Genomic DNA, 25,129 nt, shown 5'->3' on the forward strand with positions numbered 1-25,129 from the left:
ACTGGGAGACTAGTCAGGATTGAGGGAAAGACCCTAAGTACACAGCCAAGACAACGCAGGAGTGGCTTTGGGACAAATCCCTGAATGTCCTTGAGTGGCCCAGCCAGAGTCCGGACTTGAACCCGATCGAATATCTCTGTAGAGACCTGACAATAGCTGTGCAGCGATGCTTCCCATCCAACCTGACAGAGCTTGAGAGGATCTGCAGAGTAGAATGGGAGAAAATCCCCAAATACAAGTGTGCCAAGCTTATAGTGTCATACCCAAGAAGTATTTACTGTTATATAATGAAATATTACACTTCAATCATAGTACATTAATATAGTATTGACTGTGTTACACTTCAATCATAGTACCTTAATATAGTATTGACTGTGTTACACTTCAATCATAGTTTCTACAGTAACTGTGTTATTCAGCAATGAGATTTAAGCGATTGTCACACCCTGGCCTTAGTTATCTTTGTTTTCATTATTATTTTAGTTAGGTCAGGGTGTGACATGGTGTAGTATGTGTTTTTGTATTGTCTAGGGTGTTGTATGGTTTAGGGGGTTAAGTAGAGTAGATGGTTTAGTGTTCAGTGTAGGTGTCTAGGAAAGTCTATGGTTGCCTGAATTGGTTCTCAATTAGAGACAGCTGGTTATTGTTGTCTCTGATTGGGAGCCATATTTAAGGCAGCCATAGGCTTTAGCTGGTTGTGGGTAATTGTCTATGTCTAAGTGTTTAGTGTCAGCACTTATGTTTGTATAGCTTCACGGTGTTAGTTCATGTATAGTTGTTCGTTTCTTGTTTGTTTTCTCTCTTCTTCAATAAAAGAAGATGTATTTTGCACACGCTGCGCCTTGGTCATCTCTCTCTCCTATAGACGATCGTGACAGCGATCATGGTGACATGCAGAGACTAATGGGCCTTTCTTTTCTCTCCCTCTCTCTCCCTCCCCTCTCTCCCTCTCTCCCTCTCTCTCCCTCCCCTCTCTCCCTCCCCCCTCTCTCTCCCTCCCCTATCTCCCTCCCCCCTCTCTCTCCCTCCTCTCTCTCCCTCCCCTCTCTCCCTCCCCTCTCTCCCTCCCCCCTCTCTCTCCCTCCCCTCTCTCCCTCCCCTCTCTCCCTCCCCTATCTCCCCCCTCTCTCCCTCCCCGCTCTCTCTCCCTCCCCTCTCTCTCCCTCTCTCTCCCTCCCCTCTCTCTCTCTCCCCCCCTTCTCTCCCCCCCTTCTCTCCCCCCCTTCTCTCCCCCCCTTCTCTTCCCTCTTTCTCTCTCCCTTCCTCTCTCTCCCCTCCCCTCTCTCCCCTCCTCCCTCCCATCTTCTCTCCCTTCTCTCCTCTCTCTCCCCTCCTCTCTCTCCCCTCCCCTCTCTCCCTCTCTTCCCTCTCTCCCAGACATCTACAAGCCAGCCGTATCTCACAGAGACCTGAATAGCAGGAACGTTCTAGTGAAGAACGATGGGACCTGTGTGATCAGTGACTTTGGTCTGTCCATGAAGCTGACGGGGAACAGATTGGTCAGACCTGGAGAGGAGGAGAACGCTGCCATCAGCGAGGTGAGTCCCTAACCCCTAACCCTAACCCCAGGTGGTCAGACCTGGAGAGGAGGAGAACGCTGCCATCAGCGAGGTGAGTCCCTAACCCCTAACCCTAACCCCAGGTGGTCAGACCTGGAGAGGAGGAGAACGCTGCCATCAGCGAGGTGAGTCCCTAACCCCTAACCCTAACCCCAGGTGGTCAGACCTGGAGAGGAGGAGAACGCCGCCATCAGCGAGGTGAGTCCCTAACCCCTAACCCTAACCCCAGGTGGTCAGACCTGGAGAGGAGGAGAACGCTGCCATCAGCGAGGTGAGTCCCTAACCCCTAACCCTAACCCCAGGTGGTCAGACCTGGAGAGGAGGAGAACGCTGCCATCAGCGAGGTGAGTCCCTAACCCCTAACCCTAACCCCAGGTGGTCAGACCTGGAGAGGAGGAGAACGCTGCCATCAGCGAGGTGAGTCCCTAACCCCTAACCCTAACCCCAGGTGGTCAGACCTGGAGAAGAGGAGAACGCTGCCCACAGCGAGGTGAGTCCCTAACCTCTAACCCTAACCCCAGGTGGTCAGACCTGGAGAAGAGGAGAACGCTGCCCACAGTGAGGTGAGTTGGTCAACTCCGCTGACTGCCTCGGCACTGGGTCTCATCTGTAAACCACCTTCAGTCTGCTTAGCCAACACCCTCTTTGATAGCTAATAATGCACGTACTGCCACAGCTCTAAGATGGACAGACTTTAAACCCTATTCTCTAATTCTGGTTCTGTCTCTCTCCAGGTGGGTCCAGTCCACTACATGGTCCCAGAGGTTCTGGAGGGTTAGTGTAGAGTTATAACACTGGTTCTGTCTCTCTCCAGGTGGGTCCAGTCCACTACATGGCCCCAGAGGTTCTGGAGGGTTAGTGTAGAGTTATAACACTGGTTCTGTCTCTCTCCAGCTGGGTCCAGTCCACTACATGGTCCCAGAGGTTCTGGAGGGTTAGTGTAGAGTTATAACACTGGTTCTGTCTCTCTCCAGGTGGGTCCAGTCCACTACATGGTCCCAGAGGTTCTGGAGGGTTAGTGTAGAGTTATAACACTGGTTCTGTCTCTCTCCAGGTGGGTCCAGTCCACTACATGGTCCCAGAGGTTCTGGAGGGTTAGTGTAGAGTTATAACACTGGTTCTGTCTCTCTCCAGGTGGGTCCAGTCCACTACATGGCCCCAGAGGTTCTGGAGGGTTAGTGTAGAGTTATAACACTGGTTCTGTCTCTCTCCAGCTGGGTCCAGTCCACTACATGGTCCCAGAGGTTCTGGAGGGTTAGTGTAGAGTTATAACACTGGTTCTGTCTCTCTCCAGGTGGGTCCAGTCCACTACATGGTCCCAGAGGTTCTGGAGGGTTAGTGTAGAGTTATAACACTGGTTCTGTCTCTCTCCAGGTGGGTCCAGTCCACTACATGGTCGCAGAGGTTCTGGAGGGTTAGTGTAGAGTTATAACACTGGTTCTGTCTCTCTCCAGGTGGGTCCAGTCCACTACATGGCCCCAGAGGTTCTGGAGGGTTAGTGTAGAGTTATAACACTGGTTCTGTCTCTCTCCAGGTGGGTCCAGTCCACTACATGGTCCCAGAGGTTCTGGAGGGTTAGTGTAGAGTTATAACACTGGTTCTGTCTCTCTCCAGGTGGGTCCAGTCCACTACATGGTCCCAGAGGTTCTGGAGGGTTAGTGTAGAGTTATAACACTGGTTCTGTCTCTCTCCAGGTGGGTCCAGTCCACTACATGGTCCCAGAGGTTCTGGAGGGTTAGTGTAGAGTTATAACACTGGTTCTGTCTCTCTCCAGGTGGGTCCAGTCCACTACATGGCCCCAGAGGTTCTGGAGGGTTAGTGTAGAGTTATAACACTGGTTCTGTCTCTCTCCAGCTGGGTCCAGTCCACTACATGGTCCCAGAGGTTCTGGAGGGTTAGTGTAGAGTTATAACACTGGTTCTGTCTCTCTCCAGGTGGGTCCAGTCCACTACATGGTCGCAGAGGTTCTGGAGGGTTAGTGTAGAGTTATAACACTGGTTCTGTCTCTCTCCAGGTGGGTCCAGTCCACTACATGGCCCCAGAGGTTCTGGAGGGTTAGTGTAGAGTTATAACACTGGTTCTGTCTCTCTCCAGGTGGGTCCAGTCCACTACATGGTCCCAGAGGTTCTGGAGGGTTAGTGTAGAGTTATAACACTGGTTCTGTCTCTCTCCAGGTGGGTCCAGTCCACTACATGGTCCCAGAGGTTCTGGAGGGTTAGTGTAGAGTTATAACACTGGTTCTGTCTCTCTCCAGGTGGGTCCAGTCCACTACATGGTCCCAGAGGTTCTGGAGGGTTAGTGTAGAGTTATAACACTGGTTCTGTCTCTCTCCAGGTGGGTCCAGTCCACTACATGGCCCCAGAGGTTCTGGAGGGTTAGTGTAGAGTTATAACACTGGTTCTGTCTCTCTCCAGGTGGGTCCAGTCCACTACATGGCCCCAGAGGTTCTGGAGGGTTAGTGTAGAGTTATAACACTGGTTCTGTCTCTCTCCAGGTGGGTCCAGTCCGCTACATGGTCCCAGAGGTTCTGGAGGGTTAGTGTAGAGTTATAACACTGGTTCTGTCTCTCTCCAGGTGGGAACGATCCGCTACATGGCCCCAGAGGTTCTGGAGGGTTAGTGTAGAGTTATAACACTGGTTCTGTCTCTCTCCAGGTGGGAACGATCCGCTACATGGCCCCAGAGGTTCTGGAGGGTTAGTGTAGAGTTATAACACTGGTTCTGTCTCTCTCCAGGTGGGTCCAGTCCACTACATGGTCCCAGAGGTTCTGGAGGGTTAGTGTAGAGTTATAACACTGATTCTGTCTCTCTCCAGGTGGGAACGATCCGCTACATGGCCCCAGAGGTTCTGGAGGGGGCGGTGAACCTGAGGGACTGTGAGTCGGCTCTGAAGCAGGTGGACATGTACGCCCTGGGCCTCGTCTACTGGGAGACCTTTATGAGGTGTACTGACCTCTTCCCAGGTAATAACCCTGACCTCTAACCCTGGGCCTCGTCTACTGGGAGACCTTCATGAGGTGTACTGACCTCTTCCCAGGTAATAACCCTGACCTCTAACCCTGGGCCTCGTCTACTGGGAGACCTTCATGAGGTGTACTGACCTCTTCCCAGGTAATAACCCTGACCTCTGACCCTGGGCCTCGTCTACTGGGAGACCTTCATGAGGTGTACTGACCTCTTCCCATGTAATAACCCTGACCTCTAACCCTGGGCCTCGTCTACTGGGAGACCTTCATGAGGTGTACTGACCTCTTCCCAGGTAATTACCCTGACCTCTAACCCTGGGCCTCGTCTACTGGGAGACCTTCATGAGGTGTACTGACCTCTTCCCAGGTAATAACCCTGACCTCTGACCCTGGGCCTCGTCTACTGGGAGACCTTCATGAGGTGTACTGACCTCTTCCCAGGTAATAACCCCTGACCTCTAACCCTGGGCCTCGTCTACTGGGAGATCTTCATGAGGTGTACTGACCTCTTCCCAGGTAATAACCCCTGACCTTCGAACTCCAGACACTGCGGGACCATTCAACAGTGTAACAGTGTCTTATGATGATGTATCTTCCAGGAGACATGGTGGTTGTGATGATATTGTGTCCTCCAGGAGACATGATGGTAGTGATGATATTGTGTCCTCCAGGAGACATGATGATTATATTGTGTCCTCCAGGAGACATGATGATGATATTGTGTCCTCCAGGAGACATGATGGTGATATTGTGTCCTCCAGGAGACATGATGGTGATGATGATATTGTGTCCTCCAGGAGACATGATGGTAGTGATGATATTGTGTCCTCCAGGAGACATGATGATTATATTGTGTCCTCCAGGAGACATGATGATGATATTGTGTCCTCCAGGAGACATGATGGTGATGATGATATTGTGTCCTCCAGGAGACATGATGGTGGTGATGATTGTGTCCTCCAGGAGACATGATGATTATATTGTGTCCTCCAGGAGACATGATGATTATATTGTGTCCTCCAGGAGACATGATGGTGGTGATGATATTGTGTCCTCCAGGAGACATGGTGGTGGTGATATTGTGTCCTCCGGGAGACATGGTGATGATATTGTGTACTCCAGGAGACATGATGGTGGTGATGATATTGTGTCCTCCAGGAGACATGATGGTGGTGGTGATATTGTGTCCTCCAGGAGACATGATGGTGGTGATGATATTGTGTCCTCCAGGAGACATGGTGGTGGTGATATTGTGTCCTCCAGGAGACATGGTGATGATATTGTGTACTCCAGGAGACATGATGGTGGTGATGATATTGTGTCCTCCAGGAGACATGATGGTGGTGGTGATATTGTGTCCTCCAGGAGACATGATGGTGGTGATGATATTGTGTCCTCCAGGAGACATGATGGTGGTGATGATATTGTGTCCTCCAGGAGACATGGTGGTGGTGATATTGTGTCCTCCAGGAGACATGGTGATGATATTGTGTCCTCCAGGAGACATGATGGTGGTGATGATATTGTGTCCTCCAGGAGACATGATGGTGGTGGTGATATTGTGTCCTCCAGGAGACATGATGGTGGTGGTGATATTGTGTCCTCCAGGAGACATGGTGGTGGTGATATTGTGTCCTCCAGGAGACATGATGGTGGTGGTGATATTGTGTCCTCCAGGAGACATGGTGGTGATGATATTGTGTCCTCCAGGAGACATGGTGGTGATGATATTGTGTCCTCCAGGAGACATGGTGGTGATGATATTGTGTCCTCCAGGAGACATGATGGTGGTGGTGATATTGTGTCCTCCAGGAGACATGATGGTGGTGATGATATTGATAGTTAGTCCTAAATATTTCAAGAATTGTATTTGGGACAAATCATTCACTAAACCCTAAACCTCAACTAAATCTTGTAATAAATATTGTGGAAATTGATTAAGTTGAGATGACTAAACTGCTTGGCGTAACCCTGGATTGTAAACTGTCATGGTCAAAACATATTGATGCAACAGTAGCTAAGATGGAGAGAAGTCTGTCCATAACTAATCCAAGGTGGCTTAGCAGTTCAGACGTCTTTTTCTGTTCCGTATTGTTCGTGTCCTGTATATATATATATTTACACCTTTCTTCGCATATCTTTTATCTATTTTATTATCCAAGAACTCAACTACAAAAGCTTTCCTGCAAAAGCTTTCCTGCAACCCGCTTCACCAATTACAAAAGTATTACTTACCTCAATCTGAAAATCCATCGTGGAAGTTAGCCAGGGGCTAATTCAGAAGCTAGCCTGAAAGCTAACCAGAAGCTACTCCGATAGCTAGCCAGAAGCTAATCTGTAGCTGCCCCGAAATTAGCCGGTCTGCTGGCTAGCGTTGGTGTTTCAGCTGCCCACGTTTAGTGGTCATCAGCTATTCCTTTAGCTCGATAATCTACCGGCACTTTTGTGCAACGCGACTCGGACCGGAGCATTCCGGGACTCTTTTTTTTTTCTCTCAGTTTCCCCGGATTCCAGCCGCAGGCTCTGGACACTTGTACCTTGATTTCGCAGCTAGCTAGCTGCAAACCGTGTGACTATTGGCTTACGTCGACCCCGGAGCAAACTCTAATCATTCTGGAGCTAGCCAGCTGAGGAGTTCCATCACCATCCGGACCCGTTTCTTTTGTTGCTGCTGCAGATACGGAACCCCACCGGGCCTTCACGACTGACTGCCGCGACTGACTGCCGACGTTATCTGCCCGAGGGATTTATCCAACTGGCACCTCCGTCCCGACGTTACCTGAACGCCCATCTGAGGCCCGCTAATCGTTAGCTATCTTATCGGCTGCTATTTGAACAAGTATATTGGACAACTATTATTATTATTATTATTTATTTATTTTATTTTTTTCCTTGGGTCACTATATCTATTTTGCCAATTTGGATTGATCCCCTCTACCACACGGAACCCCACTACACGGAACCCCACTAACCTACCGACGGAAACGCACGAGGTATCTACAAACAGACCTCCATCCTATGCTGCTACCGATAGCCATATACCCGGCCAGCTGTCTGGATCGCCACGACCCCAACCAACCTCTACTCACTGGACCCTTATTGATCACTCGATTAGCATGCCTCTCCTTAATGTAAATTTGCCTTGTCCATTGCTGTTCTGGTTAGTGTTTATTGGCTTATTTCACTGTAGAGACTCTAGCCCTGCTCTCTATACCATATCCAACCTCTCAGTTCCACCACCCACATATGCGATGACATCACCTGGTTTCAATGATGTTTCTAGAGACAATATCTCTCTCATCATCACTCAATACCTAGGTTTACCTCCACTGTATTCACATCCTACCATACCTTTGTCTGTACATTATTCCTTTAAACTATTTTATCGCCCCCAGAAACCTCCTTTTACTCTCTGCTCTAGTAGCTCTAGGCGACCAATTCTCATAGCTTTTAGCCGTACCCTTATCCTACTCATCCTCTGTTCCTCTGGTGATGTAGAGGTGAATCCAGGCCCTGCAGTACCTGGCTCCACTCCTATTCCCCAGGCGCTCTCTTTTGATGACTTCTGTAACCGTAATAGCCTTGGCTTCATGCATGTTATCATTAGAAGCCTCCTCCCTAAGTTTGTTTTGTTCACTGCTTTAGCACACTCTGCCAACCCGGATGTTTTAGCCGTGTCTGAATCCTGGCTTAGAAAGACCACCAAAAATTCAGACATTTTCATCCCCAATTACAAGATTTTCAGACAAGATAGAACGGCCAAAGGGGGCGGTGTTGCAATCTACTGCAAAGACTGCCTGCAGAGTTCTGTTATACTATCCAGGTCTGTTCCCAAACAATTTGAACTTCTACTTTTAAAAATCCACCTCTCTAAAAACAAGTCTCTCACCGTTGCCGCCTGCTATAGACCACCCTCTGCCCCCAGCTGTGCTCTGGACACTATATGTGAACTGATTGCCCCCCATCTATCTTCAGAGCTCGTGCTGCTAGGCGACCTAAATTTGAACATGCTCAACACCCCAGCCACCCTACAATCTAAGCTTGATGCCCTCAATCTCACACAAATTATAAATGAACCTACCAGGTACCACCCCAATTCCGTAAACACGGGTACCCTCATAGATATCATCCTAACAAACTTGCCCTCCAAATACACCTCTGCTGTTTTCAACCAAGATCTCAGCGATCACTGCCTCATTGCCTGCATCCGTAATGGGTCAGCGGTCAAACGACCTCCACTCATCACTGTCAAACGCTCCCTGAAACACTTCAGCGAGCAGGCCTTTCTAATCGACCTGGCCGGGGTATCCTGGAAGGATATTGATCTCATCCCGTCAGTAGAGGATGCCTGGTCATTTTTTAAAAATGCCTTCCTCACCATCTTGAACAAGCATGCCCCATTCAAGAAATTTAGAACCAGGAACAGATATAGCCCTTGGTTCTCTCCTGACCTGACTGCCCTTAACCAACAGAAAAACATCCTATGGCGTTCTGCATTAGCATCGAACAGCCCCCGTGATATGCAACTTTTCAGGGAAGCCAGAAACCAATATACACAGGCAGTTAGAACAGCCAAGGCTAGCTATTTCAAGCAGAAATTTGCTTCCTGCAACACAAATTCAAAAAAGTTCTGGGACACCGTAAAGTCCATGGAGAATAAGAACACCTCCTCCCAGCTTCCAACCGCTCTGAAGATAGGAAACACTGTCACCACCGACAAATCCACTATAATTGAGAATTTCAATAAGCATTTTTCTACGGCTGGCCATGCTTTCCACCTGGCTACCCCCACCCCGGACAACAGCACTGCCCTCCCCTCTGCTACTCGCCCAAGCCTTCCCCATTTCTCTTTCTCCCAAATACAGTCAGCTGATGTTCTAAATGAGCTGCAAAATCTGGACCCTTACAAATCAGCCGGGCTAGATAATCTGGACCCTTTCTTTCTAAAACTATCTGCTGAAATTGTTGCCACCCCTATTACCAGCCTCTTCAACCTCTCTTTCGTGTCGTCTGAGATCCCCAAAGATTGGAAAGCAGCTGCGGTTATCCCCCTCTTCAAAGGGGGGGACACCCTTGACCCTAACTGCTACAGACCTATATCTATCCTACCCTGCCTTTCTAAGGTCTTCGAAAGCCAAGTCAACAAACAGATTACCGACCATTTCGAATCCCACCACACCTTCTCCGCAATGCAATCTGGTTTCAGAGCTGGTCATGGGTGCACCTCAGCCACGCTCAAGGTCATAAACGATATCGTAACCGCCATCGATAGGAAACAATACTGTGCAGCCGTATTCATTGACCTGGCCAAGGCCTTTGACTCTGTCAATCACCACATCCTCATTGGCAGACTCGACAGCCTTGGTTTCTCTAATGATTGCCTCGCCTGGTTCACCAACTACTTCTCTGATCGAGTTCAGTGTGTCAAATCGGAGGGTCTGTTGTCCGGGCCTCTGGCAGTCTCTATGGGGGTGCCACAGGGTTCAATTCTTGGACCGACTCTCTTCTCTGTTTACATCAATGATGTCGCTCTTGCTGCTGGTGATTCTCTGATCCACCTCTACGCAGACGACACTATTCTGTATACTTCTGGCCCTTCTTTTGACACTGTGTTAACAACCCTCCAGGCGAGCTTCAATGCCATACAACTCTCCTTCCGTGGCCTCCAACTGCTCTTAAATACAAGTAAAACCAAATGCATGCTCTTCAACCGATCGCTGCCTGCTCCTGCCCGCCTGTCCAACATCACTACTTTGGACGGCTCTGACTTAGAATATGTGGACACCTACAAATACCTAGGTGTCTGGTTAGACTGTAAACTCTCCTTCCAGACTCACATCAAACATCTCCAATCCAAAGTCAAATCTAGAATTGGCTTCCTATTCCGCAACAAAGCATCCTTTACTCATGCTGCCAAACATACCCTTGTAAAACTGACCATCCTACCAATCCTCGACTTCGGTGATGTCATTTACAAAATAGCCTCCAAAACCCTACTCAATAAATTGGATGCAGTCTATCACAGTGCCATCCGTTTTGTCACCAAAGCCCCATATACTACCCACCACTGCGACCTGTACACTCTCGTTGGCTGGCCCTCGCTTCATACTCGTCGCCAAACCCACTGGTTCCAGGTCATCTACAAGACCCTGCTAGGTAAAGTCCCCCCTTATCTCAGCTCGCTGGTCACCATAGCAGCACCTACCTGTAGCACGCGCTCCAGCAGGTATATCTCTCTAGTCACCCCCAAAACCAATTCTTCCTTTGGACGCCTCTCCTTCCAGTTCTCTGCTGCCAATGACTGGAACGAACTACAAAAATCTCTGAAACTGGAAACACCTATCTCCCTCACTAGCTTTAAGCACCAGCTGTCAGAGCAGCTCATAGATTACTGCACCTGTATATAACCCATCTACAATTTAGCCCAAACAACTACCTCTTTACCTACTGTATTTATTTATTAATTTATTTTGCTCCTTTGCACCCCATTATTTCTGTCTCTACTTTGCACTTTCTTCCACTGCAAACCAACCATTCCATTGTTTTTTAGTTTTTATTTTACTTGCTGTGTTGTACTCACTTCGCCTCCATGGCCTTTTATATTTTTATTTATTTATACATATATTTGTTTGCCTTCACTTCCCTTATCTCACCTCACTTGCTCACATTGTATATAGACTTTTTTTTTTTTTTTTCACTGTATTATTGACTATATGTTTGTTTTACTCCATGTGTAACTATGTGTTGTTGTATGTGTCGAACTGCTTTGCTTTATCTTGGCCAGGTCGCAATTGTAAATGAGAACGTGTTCTCAATTTGCCTACCTGGTTAAATAAAGGTTAAATAAATAAAATAAATAAATAAAAAAATAAAGCGCTGCTCTGCCTTAACAGCACTATCAACAAGGCACGTCCTACAGGCCCTAGTTTCTACCTTCTTAACAACACTATCAACAAGGCAGGTCCTACAGGCCCTAGTTTCTACCTTCTTAACAGCACTATCAACAAGGCAGGTCCTACAGGCCCTAGTTTCTACCTTCTTAACAACACTATCAACAAGGCAGGTCCTACAGGCCCTAGTTTCTACCTTCTTAACAACACTATCAACAAGGCAGGTCCTACAGGCCCTAGTTTCTACCTTCTTAACAACACTATCAACAAGGCAGGTCCTACAGGCCCTAGTTTCTACCTTCTTAACAACACTATCAACAAGGCAGGTCCTACAGGCCCTAGTTTCTACCTTCTTAACAACACTATCAACAAGGCACGTCCTACAGGCCCTAGTTTCTACCTTCTTAACAACACTATCAACAAGGCAGGTCCTACAGGCCCTAGTTTCTACCTTCTTAACAGCACTAACAACAAGGCAGGTCCTACAGGCCCTAGTTTCTACCTTAACAACACTATCAACAAGGCAGGTCCTACAGGCCCTAGTTTCTACCTTCTTAACAACACTATCAACAAGGCAGGTCATACAGACCCTAGTGTCTACCTTCTTAACAACACTATCAACAAGGCAGGTCCTACAGGCCCTAGTTTCTACCTTCTTAACAACACTATCAACAAGGCAGGTCCTACAGGCCCTAGTTTCTACCTTCTTAACAGCACTATCAACAAGGCAGGTCCTACAGGCCCTAGTCTCTACCTTCTTAACAACACTATCAACAAGGCAGGTCCTACAGGCCCTAGTTTCTGCCTTCTTAACAACACTATCAACAAGGCAGGTCCTACAGGCCCTAGTTTCTACCTTCTTAACAGCACTATCAACAAGGCAGGTCATACAGACCCTAGTTTCTACCTTCTTAACAGCACTGTCAACAAGGCAGGTCCTACAGGCCCTAGTTTTGTTTCACCTGGACTACTGTTCAGTCGTGTGGTCAGGTGCCACAAAAAAGGACTTAAGAAAATTGCAATTGGCTCAGAACAGGTGCAGCACGGCTGGCCCTTGGATGTAGACACAGAGCTAATATTAATAATATGCATGTCAATCTCTCCTGGCTCAAAGTGGAGGAGAGATTGACTTCATCACTACTTGTATTGGTGAGAGGTATTGACATGTTGAATCCATCGAGCTGTCTGTTTTAAAATACTAATACGCAGCTCAGACACCCATGAGTACCCCACAAGACATGCCACAAGAGGTCTCTTCACAGTCCCCAAGTCCAGAACAGACTATGGGAGGCACACAGTACTACACAGAGCCATGACTACATGGAACTATTCCACATCAGGTAACTGATGCAGCAGTAGAATCAGATTTAAAACAGATACAAATACACCTTATGGAACAGCGGGGACTGTGAAGCAACACACACAGGCACAGACACGATAACACACATACACATGGATTTAGTACTGTAGATATGTGGTAGTGGTGGAGTAGGGGCCTGAGGGAACACAGTGTGTTGTGAAATCTGTTAATGTGTTGTAATGTTTTTTTAAATTGTATAAACTGCCTTAATTTTGCTGGACCACAGGAAGAGTAGCTGCTGCCTTGGCAGGAACTAATGGGGATCCATAATAAACCCCAGGAAGAGTAGCTGCTGCCTTGGCAGGAACTAATGGGGATCCATAATAAACCCCAGGAAGAGTAGCCGCTGCCTTGGCAGGAACTAATGGGGATCCATAATAAACCCCAGGAAGAGTAGCTGCTGCCTTGGCAGGAACTAATGGGGATCCATAATAAACCCCAGGAAGAGTAGCTGCTTCCTTGGCAGGAACTAATGGGGATCCATTATAAACCCCAGGAAGAGTAGCTGCTGGCTTGGCAGGAACTAATGGGGATCCATAATAAACCCCAGGAAGAGTAGCTGCTGCCTTGACAGGAACTAATGGGGATCCATAATAAACCCCAGGAAGAGTAGCTGCTGCCTTGGCAGGAACTAATGGGGATCCATAATAAACCCCAGGAAGAGTAGCTGCTGCCTTGACAGGAACTAATGGGGATCCATAATAAACCCCAGGAAGAGTAGCTGCTGCCTTGACAGGAACTAATGGGGATCCATAATAAACCCCAGGAAGAGTAGCTGCTGCCTTGGCAGGAACTAATGGGGATCCATAATAAACCCCAGGAAGAGTAGCCGCTGCCTTGGCAGGAACTAATGGGGATCCATAATAAACCCCAGGAAGAGTAGCTGCTGCCTTGGCAGGAACTAATGGGGATCCATAATAAACCCCAGGAAGAGTAGCTGCTTCCTTGGCAGGAACTAATGGGGATCCATTATAAACCCCAGGAAGAGTAGCTGCTGGCTTGGCAGGAACTAATGGGGATCCATAATAAACCCCAGGAAGAGTAGCTGCTGCCTTGACAGGAACTAATGGGGATCCATAATAAACCCCAGGAAGAGTAGCTGCTGCCTTGGCAGGAACTAATGGGGATCCATAATAAACCCCAGGAAGAGTAGCTGCTGCCTTGACAGGAACTAATGTGGATCCATAATAAACCCCAGGAAGAGTAGCTGCTGCCTTGGCAGGAACTAATGGGGATCCATAATAAACCCCAGGAAGAGTAGCTGCTGCCTTGACAGGAACTAATGGGGATCCATAATAAACCCCAGGAAGAGTAGCTGCTGCCTTGGCAGGAACTAATGGGGATCCATAATAAACCCCAGGAAGAGTAGCTGCTGTCTTGGCAGGAACTAATGGGGATCCATAATAAACCCCAGGAAGAGTAGCTGCTGCCTTGGCAGGAACTAATGTGGATCCATAATAAACCCCAGGAAGAGTAGCTGCTGCCTTGGCAGGAACTAATGGGGATCCATAATAAACCCCAGGAAGAGTAGCTGCTGCCTTGGCAGGAACTAATGGGGATCCATAATAAACCCCAGGAAGAGTAGCTGCTGCCTTGGCAGGAACTAATGTGGATCCATAATAAACCCCAGGAAGAGTAGCTGCTGCCTTGGCAGGAACTAATGGGGATCCATAATAAACCCCAGGAAGAGTAGCTGCTGCCTTGGCAGGAACTAATGGGGATCCATAATAAACCCCAGGAAGAGTAGCTGCTGCCCTGACAGGAACTAATGGGGGTCCATAATAAACCCCAGGAAGAGTAGCTGCTGCCTTGGCAGGAACTAATGGGGATCCATAATAAACCCCAGGAAGAGTAGCTGCTGTCTTGGCAGGAACTAATGGGGATCCATAATAAACCCCAGGAAGAGTAGCTGCTGTCTTGGCAGGAACTAATGGGGATCCATAATAAACCCCAGGAAGAGTAGCTGCTGCCTTGGCAGGAACTAATGTGGATCCATAATAAACCCCAGGAAGAGTAGCTGCTGCCTTGGCAGGAACTAATGGGGATCCATAATAAACCCCAGGAAGAGTAGCTGCTGCCTTGGCAGGAACTAATGGGGATCCATAATAAACCCCAGGAAGAGTAGCTGCTGCCTTGACAGGAACTAATGGGGGTCCATAATAAACCCCAGGAAGAGTAGCTGCTGCCTTGGCAGGAACTAATGGGGATCCATAATAAACCCCAGGAAGAGTAGCTGCTGTCTTGGCAGGAACTAATGGGGATCCATAATAAACCCCAGGAAGAGTAGCTGCTGCCTTGGCAGGAACTAATGTGGATCCATAATAAACCCCAGGAAGAGTAGCTGCTGCCTTGGCAGGAACTAATGGGGATCCATAATAAACCCCAGGAAGAGTAGCTGCTGCCTTGGCAGGAACTAATAGGGATCCATAATAAACCCCAGGAAGAGTAGCTGCTGCCATGACAGGAACTAATGTGGATCCATAACAAACCCCAGGAAGAGTAGCTGCTGCCTTGACAGGAACTAATGTGGATCCATAACAAACCCCAGGAAGAGTAGCTGCTGCCTTGGCAGGAACTAATGGAGATCCATAATAAACCCCAGGAAGAGTAGCTGCTGCCTTGGCAGGAACAAATGGGGATCCATTATAAACCCCAGGAAGAGTAGCTGCTGCCTTGACAGGAACTAATGTGGATCCATAACAAACCCCAGGAAGAGTAGCTGCTGCCTTGACAGGAACTAATGTGGATCCATAACAAACCCCAGGAAGAGTAGCTGCTGCCTTGGCAGGAACTAATGGAGATCCATAATAAACCCCAGGAAGAGTAGCTGCTGCCTTGGTAGGAACTAATGGGGATCCATAATAAACCCCAGGAAGAGTAGCTGCTGCCTTGGCAGGAACTAATGGGGATCCATAACAAACCCCAGGAAGAGTAGCTGCTGCCTTGGCAGGAACTAATGGAGATCCATAATAAATACAAATGATGATATTGTGTCCTCCAGGAGAGGCGATGACCCCCGACCTTAAGGTGTAGGTCTAGCTTGTATAGATAGTACAGGAACATTTAACGGTGTAACTCGGTGTCTCTGTGTCCTCCAGGAGAGGCGGTGCCCGACTATCAGATGGCGTACCAGGCAGAGGCAGGGAACCACCCCTCCTTTGAGGACATGCAGGTGCTGGTCTCCAGGGAGAAAGAGAGACCCAAGTTCCCTGAGGCCTGGAAGGAGAACAGCCTGGTGAGGAGAATACTTATTACAACTATTACTCAACACTCAAAGTTGTTTTTACACGTAACCGTGGCACAGTGATCCGGTTCCCTGGCGTGTCGGTGACATTAGCATGCTAGCTCGTTTACATACGTTTCTCCTGATTCTACATGCTACAGTGACATTAGCATGCTAGCTCGTTTACATACGTTTCTCCTGATTCTACATGCTACAGTGACATTAGCATGCTAGCTCGTTTACATACGTTTCTCCTGATTCTACATGCTACAGTGACATTAGCATGCTAGCTCGTTTACATACGTTTCTCCTGATTCTACATGCTACAGTGACATTAGCATGCTAGCTCGTTTACATACGTTTCTCCTGATTCTACATGCTACAGTGATATTAGCATGCTAGCTCGTTTACATATGTTTCTCCTGATTCTACATGCTACAGTGATATTAGCATGCTAGCTCGTTTACATACGTTTCTCCTGATTCTACATGCTACAGTGACATTAGCATGCTAGCTCGTTTACATACGCTTCTCCTGATTCTACATGCTACAGTGACATTAGCATGCTAGCTCGTTTACATACGTTTCTCCTGGTTCTACATGCTACAGTGACATTAGCATGCTAGTTCCGTCTGTTGTCTGAACGGAATGCAGAATAGAATGCGTTTGTTTTAGCTAGCGCTAAAGAACTCATTGACTGACATCTGTCTGTTCAGTTACTTGTGTAACCCAACGTGTCATTTCACTAGAGAGAAATCATATCAAATCAAATCATTCAAATCAAATCATATCAAATCAATCAAATCAATCAAATCAAATCATTCAAATCAAATCATTCAAATCAAATGATTCACGAGAGAAATCAAGAACTACAACTGTAGTTGTAGTGGTGGGAAAAGGATGCAATTATCACACTGGAGTAAAACTATAAATACCTTCCTAGAAAGTTACTCAAGTAAAAGTGAAAGTCACCAAGGAAAATACTACTTGAGGAAAAGTCTAAAAGTATTTGGTTTTAAATATACTTAGGTGTCAAAGGTAAATGTATTTGCTAAAATATTACTTAAGTATCATAAGTAGAAGTATAAATCATTTCAAATTCCTTATATTAAGCAAAGCAGATGGCATCATTTCCTTGTTTTTTTAAATGTACGCATAACCAGGGGAACACTCCAACACTCAGACATAATTTACAGATAGACAGGGGAACACTCCAACACTCAGACATCATTACAGATAGACAGGGGAACACTCCAACACTCAGACATAATTTACAGATAGCCAGGGGAACACTCCAACACTCAGACATAATTTACAGATAGACAGGGACACACTCCAACACTCAGACATCATTTACAGATAGCCAGGGACACACTCCAACACTCAGACATCATTACAGATAGCCAGGGGAACACTCCAACACTCAGACATCATTACAGATAACCAGGGGAACACTCCAACACTCAGACATCATTACAGATAGCCAGGGGAACACTCCAACACTCAGACATCATTACAGATAACCAGGGGAACACTCCAACACTCAGACATCATTACAGATAGCCAGGGACACACTCCAACACTCAGACATCATTACAGATAGCCAGGGACACACTCCAACACTCAGACATCATTACAGATAGCCAGGGACACACTCCAACACTCAGACATCATTACAGATAGCCAGGGGAACACTCCAACACTCAGACATCATTACAGATAGCCAGGGGAACACTCCAACACTCAGACATTATTTACAGATAGCCAGGGGAACACTCCAACACTCAGACATAATTTACAGATAGACAGGGGAACACTCCAACACTCAGACATCATTACAGATAGCCAGGGGAACACTCCAACACTCAGACATCATTACAGATAGCCAGGGGAACAGTCCAACACTCAGACATCATTACAGATAGCCAGGGGAACACTCCAACACTCAGACATCATTTACAGATAGCCAGGGGAACACATAATTTACAGACAGACAGACAGACAGACAGACAGACAGACAGACAGACAGACAGACAGACAGACAGACAGTCAGTTAGTTTAGCCCTTCCATTAATAACAACTATCTCTAGAATAGTTCCTAGGTCTTCCTTATTGGTCCTGTTATCCAGGTGGATGGCCTGCTCCTATTGGTAGGGCACTTGACAGCGCAGGTCAGCATCCAAGGGTGAGGATTTGGAACTGTGGGTTGAGGACATATGTGTGCTGTCCCCAAGGCTTTTCCTCCTGGCCTGCAGCTCAGAGAACGAGGCCAGCCGTCTGAGAGGCCTACGGTACCCCAGATGGTCACCAGATGGTCAAAGAGAAGGTCTCACAGCAGTTGGCCGAAGGAGAAACACAGAAGGTGTTTGTGGACACTGAATGAGTTCCGTTTCCTGAGGAATTAATGGCTTTTTTGGATTATGTTTTGCTCAAACTTCAGGGTGTTATCAAAGATGGTACCAAGATATTTATACTGGTCCGCAGTGTCCACCTCCTCACCGTATATTTATACTGGTCCGCAGTGTCCACCTCCTCACCTGGTCCACAGTGTCCACCTCCTCACCATGGTTGATCACCTGGTCCATCCTGGGGGACTTCCTTCTGAAGTCGTCTTGGAGACATTTAACTCTGTCCCTTTTAATTGTAATGATACTGCCCTCCCCCAGGCGGTGCGTTCCCTGAAGGAGACCATGGAGGACTGCTGGGACCAGGATGCTGAGGCCAGGCTGACCGCTCAGTGTGCAGAGGAGCGCATGGCTGAACTGCTGCAGATCTGGGACCGGACCAAGTCTGTCAGTCCTACTGTTAACCCCATGAGCACCACACTGCAGAACGAGAGGTGAACACGAACACACACACACACACACACACACACACACACACACACACACACACACACACACACACACACACACACACACACACACACACACACACACACACACACACACACATTCTGGTTAAGATCCCTTCTGTCTATATTCTGTCTATTCTGGTTAAGATCCCTTCTGTCTATATTCTGTCTATTCTGGTTAAGATCCCTTCTGTCTATATTCTGTCTATTCTGGTTAAGATCCCTTCTGTCTATATTCTGTCTATTCTGGTTAAGATCCCTTCTGTCTATATTCTGTCTATTCTGGTTAAGATCCCTTCTGTCTATATTCTGTCTATTCTGGTTAAGATCCCTTCTGTCTATATTCTGTCTATTCTGGTTAAGATCCCTTCTGTCTATATTCTGTCTATTCTGGTTAAGATCCCTTCTGTCTGAATTCTGTCTATTCTGGTTAAGATCCCTTCTGTCTGAATTCTGTCTGTCTATTCTGGTTAAGCAATAAGGCATGAGAACCCAGGAATAACTCCTGACTAAAGGGCTGGTCTTAGGCCTGAGGCGAAGCCAACAGCCGGGGGTGTTATTCACATTAATTCCCGGGTTCGTTTGCCTTTTTGTTTTTTTTAAATGGTGCAACATATTAAAAAAAGATGAGCAACATGTTTTCATTAAACACTTCCCCCATACAAATGGGCTGGTCGTTCATTCTGAGATTCTGTAGTTGTTAGCCAAATGGGCTGGTCGTTCATTCTGAGATTCTGTAGTTGTTAGCCAAATGGGCTGGTCGTTCATTCTGAGATTCTGTAGTTGTTAGCCAAATGGGCTGGTCGTTCATTCTGAGATTCTGTAGTTGTTAGCCAAATGGGCTGGTCGTTCATTCTGAGATTCTGTAGTTGTTAGCCAAATGGGCTGGTCGTTCATTCTGAGATTCTGTAGTTGTTAGCCAAATGGGCTGGTCGTTCATTCTGAGATTCTGTAGTTGTTAGCCAAATGGGCTGGTCGTTCATTCTGAGATTCTGTAGTTGTTAGCCAAATGGGCTGGTCGTTCATTCTGAGATTCTGTAGTTGTTAGCCAAATGGGCTGGTCGTTCATTCTGAGATTCTGTAGTTGTTAGCCAAATGGGCTGGTCGTTCATTCTGAGATTCTGTAGTTGTTAGCCAAATGGGCTGGTCGTTCATTCTGAGATTCTGTAGTTGTTAGCCAAATGGGCTGGTCGTTCATTCTGAGATTCTGTAGTTGTTAGCCAAATGGGCTGGTCGTTCATTCTGAGATTCTGTAGTTGTTAGCCAAATGGGCTGGTCGTTCATTCTGAGATTCTGTAGTTGTTAGCCAAATGGGCTGGTCGTTCATTCTGAGATTCTGTAGTTGTTAGCCAAATGGGCTGGTCGTTCATTCTGAGATTCTGTAGTTGTTAGCCAAATGGGCTGGTCGTTCATTCTGAGATTCTGTAGTTGTTAGCCAAATGGGCTGGTCGTTCATTCTGAGATTCTGTAGTTGTTAGCCAAATGGGCTGGTCGTTCATTCTGAGATTCTGTAGTTGTTAGCCAAATGGGCTGGTCGTTCATTCTGAGATTCTGTAGTTGTTAGCCAAATGGGCTGGTCGTTCATTCTGAGATTCTGTAGTTGTTAGCCAAATGGGCTGGTCGTTCATTCTGAGATTCTGTAGTTGTTAGCCAAATGGGCTGGTCGTTCATTCTGAGATTCTGTAGTTGTTAGCCAAATGGGCTGGTCGTTCATTCTGAGATTCTGTAGTTGTTAGCCAAATGGGCTGGTCGTTCATTCTGAGATTCTGTAGTTGTTAGCCAAATGGGCTGGTGGTATATTATATATATATATATAGAAAAACTCCCTATGAACTGGTTACGACCGTAATTAGACCAATGAAAATATATATTTTTGTAATACCTGTTGTATACGGTATGATACAACATGGCTGTCAGCCAATCAGCATTCAGGGCTCGAACCACCAACCAGTTGATAATAATGTATAGTCAGCTGGTCACTGCGCACGGCACTATATCAACACACCAGGACCCGCTATATCAATACACCTGGACCCGCTATATCAACACACCTGGACCCACTATATCAACACGCCTGGACCCACTATATCAACACACCTGGACCCACTATATCAATACACCAGGACCCGCTATATCAACACACCTGGACCCACTATATCAACACACCTGGACCCACTATATCAACACACCAGGACCCTCTATATCAACACACCAGGACCCACTATATCAACACACCTGGACCCGCTATATCAACACTATATCAATACACCAGGACCCACTATATCAACACACCAGGACCCGCTATATCAACACACCTGGACCCACTATATCAACACACCTGGACCCGCTATATCAATACACCAGGACCCGCTATATCAACACACCTGGACCCACTATATCAACACACCTGGACCCACTATATCAACACACCTGGACCCGCTATATCAATACACCAGGACCCGCTATATCAACACACCAGGACCCGCTATATCAACACACCTGGACCCACTATTTCAACACACCTGGACCCGCTATATCAATACACCTGGACCCGCTATATCAACACACCTGGACCCGCTATATCAATACACCTGGACCCGCTATATCAACACACCTGGACCCGCTATATCAATACACCTGGACCCGCTATATCAACACACCTGGACCCGCTATATCAATACACCTGGACCCGCTATATCAACACACCTGGACCCGCTATATCAACACACCAGGACCCACTATATCAACACACCAGGACCCGCTATATCAACACACCTGGACCCACTATATCAACACACCTGGACCCACTATATCAACACACCTGGACCCACTATATCAACACTATATCAACACACCTGGACCCACTATATCAACACTATATCAACACACCTGGACCCACTATATCAACACTATATCAATACACCTGGACCCACTATATCAACACACCTGGACCCACTATATCAACACACCTGGACCCACTATATCAACACACCTGGACCCACTATATCAACACTATATCAACACACCTGGACCAACTATATCAACACTATATCAATACACCTGGACCCACTATATCAACACACCTGGACCCACTATATCAACACACCTGGACCCACTATATCAACACACCTGGACCCACTATATCAACACTATATCAATACACCAGGACCCACTATATCAACACACCAGGACCCGCTATATCAACACACCTGGACCCGCTATATCAACACACCAGGACCCACTATATCAACACACCATGACCCGCTATATCAACACACCAGGACCCACTATATCAACACACCAGGACCCACTATATCAACACACCAGGACCCACTGTATCAACACACCAGGACCCGCTATATCAACACACCAGGACCCGCTATATCAACACACCAGGACCCGCTATATCAACACACCAGGACCCGCTATATCAACACACCAGGACCCGCTATATCAACACACCAGGACCCGCTATATCAACACACCAGGACCCACTATATCAACACACCAGTGGTTAGTGGTTAGAGTGTTGACCAGTAACCAGCAGGTAGTCTAGTGGTTAGAGTGTTGACCAGTAACCAGCAGGTAGTCTAGTGGTTAGAGTGTTGGGCCAGTAACCAGCAGGTAGTCTAGTGGTTAGAGTGTTGACCAGTAACCAGCAGGTAGCCTAGTGGTTAGAGTGTTGGGCCAGTAACCAGCAGGTAGTCTAGTGGTTAGAGCGTTGGGCCAGTAACCAGCAGGTAGTCTAGTGGTTAGAGTGTTGGGCCAGTAACCAACAGGTAGCCTAGTGGTTAGACCGTTGGGCCAGTAACCAGCAGGTAGTCTAGTGGTTAGAGCGTTGGGCCAGTAACCAGCAGGTAGTCTAGTGGTTAGATCATTGGGCCAGTAACCAGCAGGTAGTCTAGTGGTTAGAGTGTTGGGCCAGTAACCAGCAGGTAGTCTAGTGGTTAGAGTGTTGGGCCAGTAACCAGCAGGTAGCCTAGTGGTTAGAGTGTTGGGCCAGAAACCAGCAGGTAGCCTAGTGGTTAGAGCGTTGGGCCAGTAACCAGCAGGTAGCCTAGTGGTTAGAGTGTTGGGCCAGCAGGTAGCCTAGTGGTTAGAGCGTTGGCCAGTAACCAGCAGGTAGCCTAGTGGTTAGAGCGTTGGGCCAGTAACCAGCAGGTAGCCTAGTGGTTAGAGCGTTGGGACAGTAACCAGCAGGTACCCTAGTGGTTAGAGTGTTGGGCCAGTAACCAGCAGGTAGCCTAGTGGTTAGAGCGTTGGGCCAGTAACCAGCAGGTACCCTAGTGGTTAGAGCGTTGGGACAGTAACCAGCAGGTACCCTAGTGGTTAGAGTGTTGACCAGTAACCAGCAGGTAGTCTAGTGGTTAGAGTGTTGGACCAGTAACCAGCAGGTAGTCTAGTGGTTAGAGTGTTGGGCCAGTAACCAGCAGGTAGCCTAGTGGTTAGAGTGTTGGGCCAGTAACCAGCAGGTAGCCTAGTGGTTAGAGCGTTGGGCCAGTAACCAGCAGGTAGCCTAGTGGTTAGAGTGTTGGGCCAGTAACCAGCAGGTAGTCTAGTGGTTAGAGCGTTGGACCAGTAACCAGCAGGTAGCCTAGTGGTTAGAGCGTTGGGACAGTAACCAGCAGGTAGCCTAGTGGTTAGAGTTGGACCAGTAACCAGCAGGTAGCCTAGTGGTTAGAGTGTTGACCAGTAACCAGCAGGTAGTCTAGTGGTTAGAGTGTTGGGCCAGTAACCAGCAGGTAGTCTAGTGGTTAGAGTGTTGGACCAGTAACCAGCAGGTAGCCTAGTGGTTAGAGTGTTGGGCCAGTAACCAGCAGGTAGCCTAGTGGTTAGACCGTTGGGCCAGTAACCAGCAGGTAGTCTAGTGGTTAGAGTGTTGACCAGTAACCAGCAGGTAGCCTAGTGGTTAGACCGTTGGGCCAGTAACCAGCAGGTAGTCTAGTGGTTAGAGTGTTGACCAGTAACCAGCAGGTAGCCTAGTGATTAGAGCGTTGGGACAGTAACCAGCAGGTAGCCTAGTGGTTAGAGTGTTGGGCGGTAGCCTAGTGGTTAGAGCGTTGGGCCAGTAACCAGCAGGTAGGCTAGTGGTTAGAGTGTTGACCAGTAACCAGCAGGTAGCCTAGTGGTTAGAGTGTTGGGCCAGTAACCAGCAGGTAGTCTAGTAGTTAGAGTGTTGACCAGTAACCAGCAGGTAGTCTAGTGGTTAGAGTGTTGGGCCAGTAACCAGCAGGTAGCCTAGTGGTTAGAGTGTTGACCAGTAACCAGCAGGTAGTCTAGTGGTTAGAGTGTTTACCAGTAACCAGCAGGTAGTCTAGTGGTTAGAGTGTTTACCAGTAACCAGCAGGTAGTCTAGTGGTTACAGTGTTTACCAGTAACCAGCAGGTAGTCTAGCTGTTAGCGCTTTCGAATACACGAACCGACAAGGTGAACAATCTGTCGACGTGCCCTTAAGCAAGGCACTTAACCCTAATGTGCTTTACTTTGGCGTCATACTACTGTCTGACCCTTTTAAAACAACACATTTCACTGCACCTATCCGGTGCCTCGGACAATTATAAACATCTGAATAAACATGTTAGTATCAGAACACACCACCTTGAGTCATTCGGCAAATGTAGTCTGTTACGATGCAGGTGGACATGACATCAGTTTTAATACTCTCTGCTTGCCCCTGTCATGTTTAGTCTGTTACGATGCAGGTGGACATGACATCAGTTTTAATACTCTCTGCTTGCCCCTGTCATGTTTAGTCTGTTACGATGCAGGTGGACATGACATCAGTTTTAATACTCTCTGCTTGCCCCTGTCATGTTTAGTCTGTTACGATGCAGGTGGACATGACATCAGTTTTAATACTCTCTGCTTGCCCCTGTCATGTTTAGTCTGTTACGATGCAGGTGGACATGACATCAGTTTTAATACTCTCTGCTTGCCCCTGTCATGTTTAGTCTGTTACGATGCAGGTGGACATGACATCAGTTTTAATACTCTCTGCTTGCCCCTGTCATGTTTAGTCTGTTACGATGCAGGTGGACATGACATCAGTTTTAATACTCTCTGCTTGCCCCTGTCATGTTTAGTCTGTTACGATGCAGGTGGACATGACATCAGTTTTAATACTCTCTGCTTGCCCCTGTCATGTTTAGTCTGTTACGATGCAGGTGGACATGACATCAGTTTTAATACTCTCTGCTTGCCCCTGTCATGTTTAGTCTGTTACGATGCAGGTGGACATGACATCAGTTTTAATACTCTCTGCTTGCCCCTGTCATGTT

General features: G+C 47.4%; 1 protein-coding gene across 1 annotated transcript in view; it reads left to right on the plus strand.

Moving 5' to 3' along the window:
- Positions 1–25,129, plus strand: part of bmpr2b (bone morphogenetic protein receptor, type II b (serine/threonine kinase)) — a 164,820-nt gene that overhangs the window by 117,001 nt on the left and 22,690 nt on the right. The window contains exons 7-10 of the mRNA XM_071340694.1: positions 1,378–1,538; positions 4,374–4,521; positions 15,873–16,009; positions 18,664–18,836. Coding sequence (XP_071196795.1) covers positions 1,378–1,538; positions 4,374–4,521; positions 15,873–16,009; positions 18,664–18,836 — 619 coding nt within the window. The remainder of the gene's footprint in view (positions 1–1,377; positions 1,539–4,373; positions 4,522–15,872; positions 16,010–18,663; positions 18,837–25,129) is intronic.

Source organism: Salvelinus alpinus, chromosome 14 (genome assembly GCF_045679555.1).
Source record: "Salvelinus alpinus chromosome 14, SLU_Salpinus.1, whole genome shotgun sequence".
NCBI classification, from domain to species: domain Eukaryota; kingdom Metazoa; phylum Chordata; class Actinopteri; order Salmoniformes; family Salmonidae; genus Salvelinus; species Salvelinus alpinus.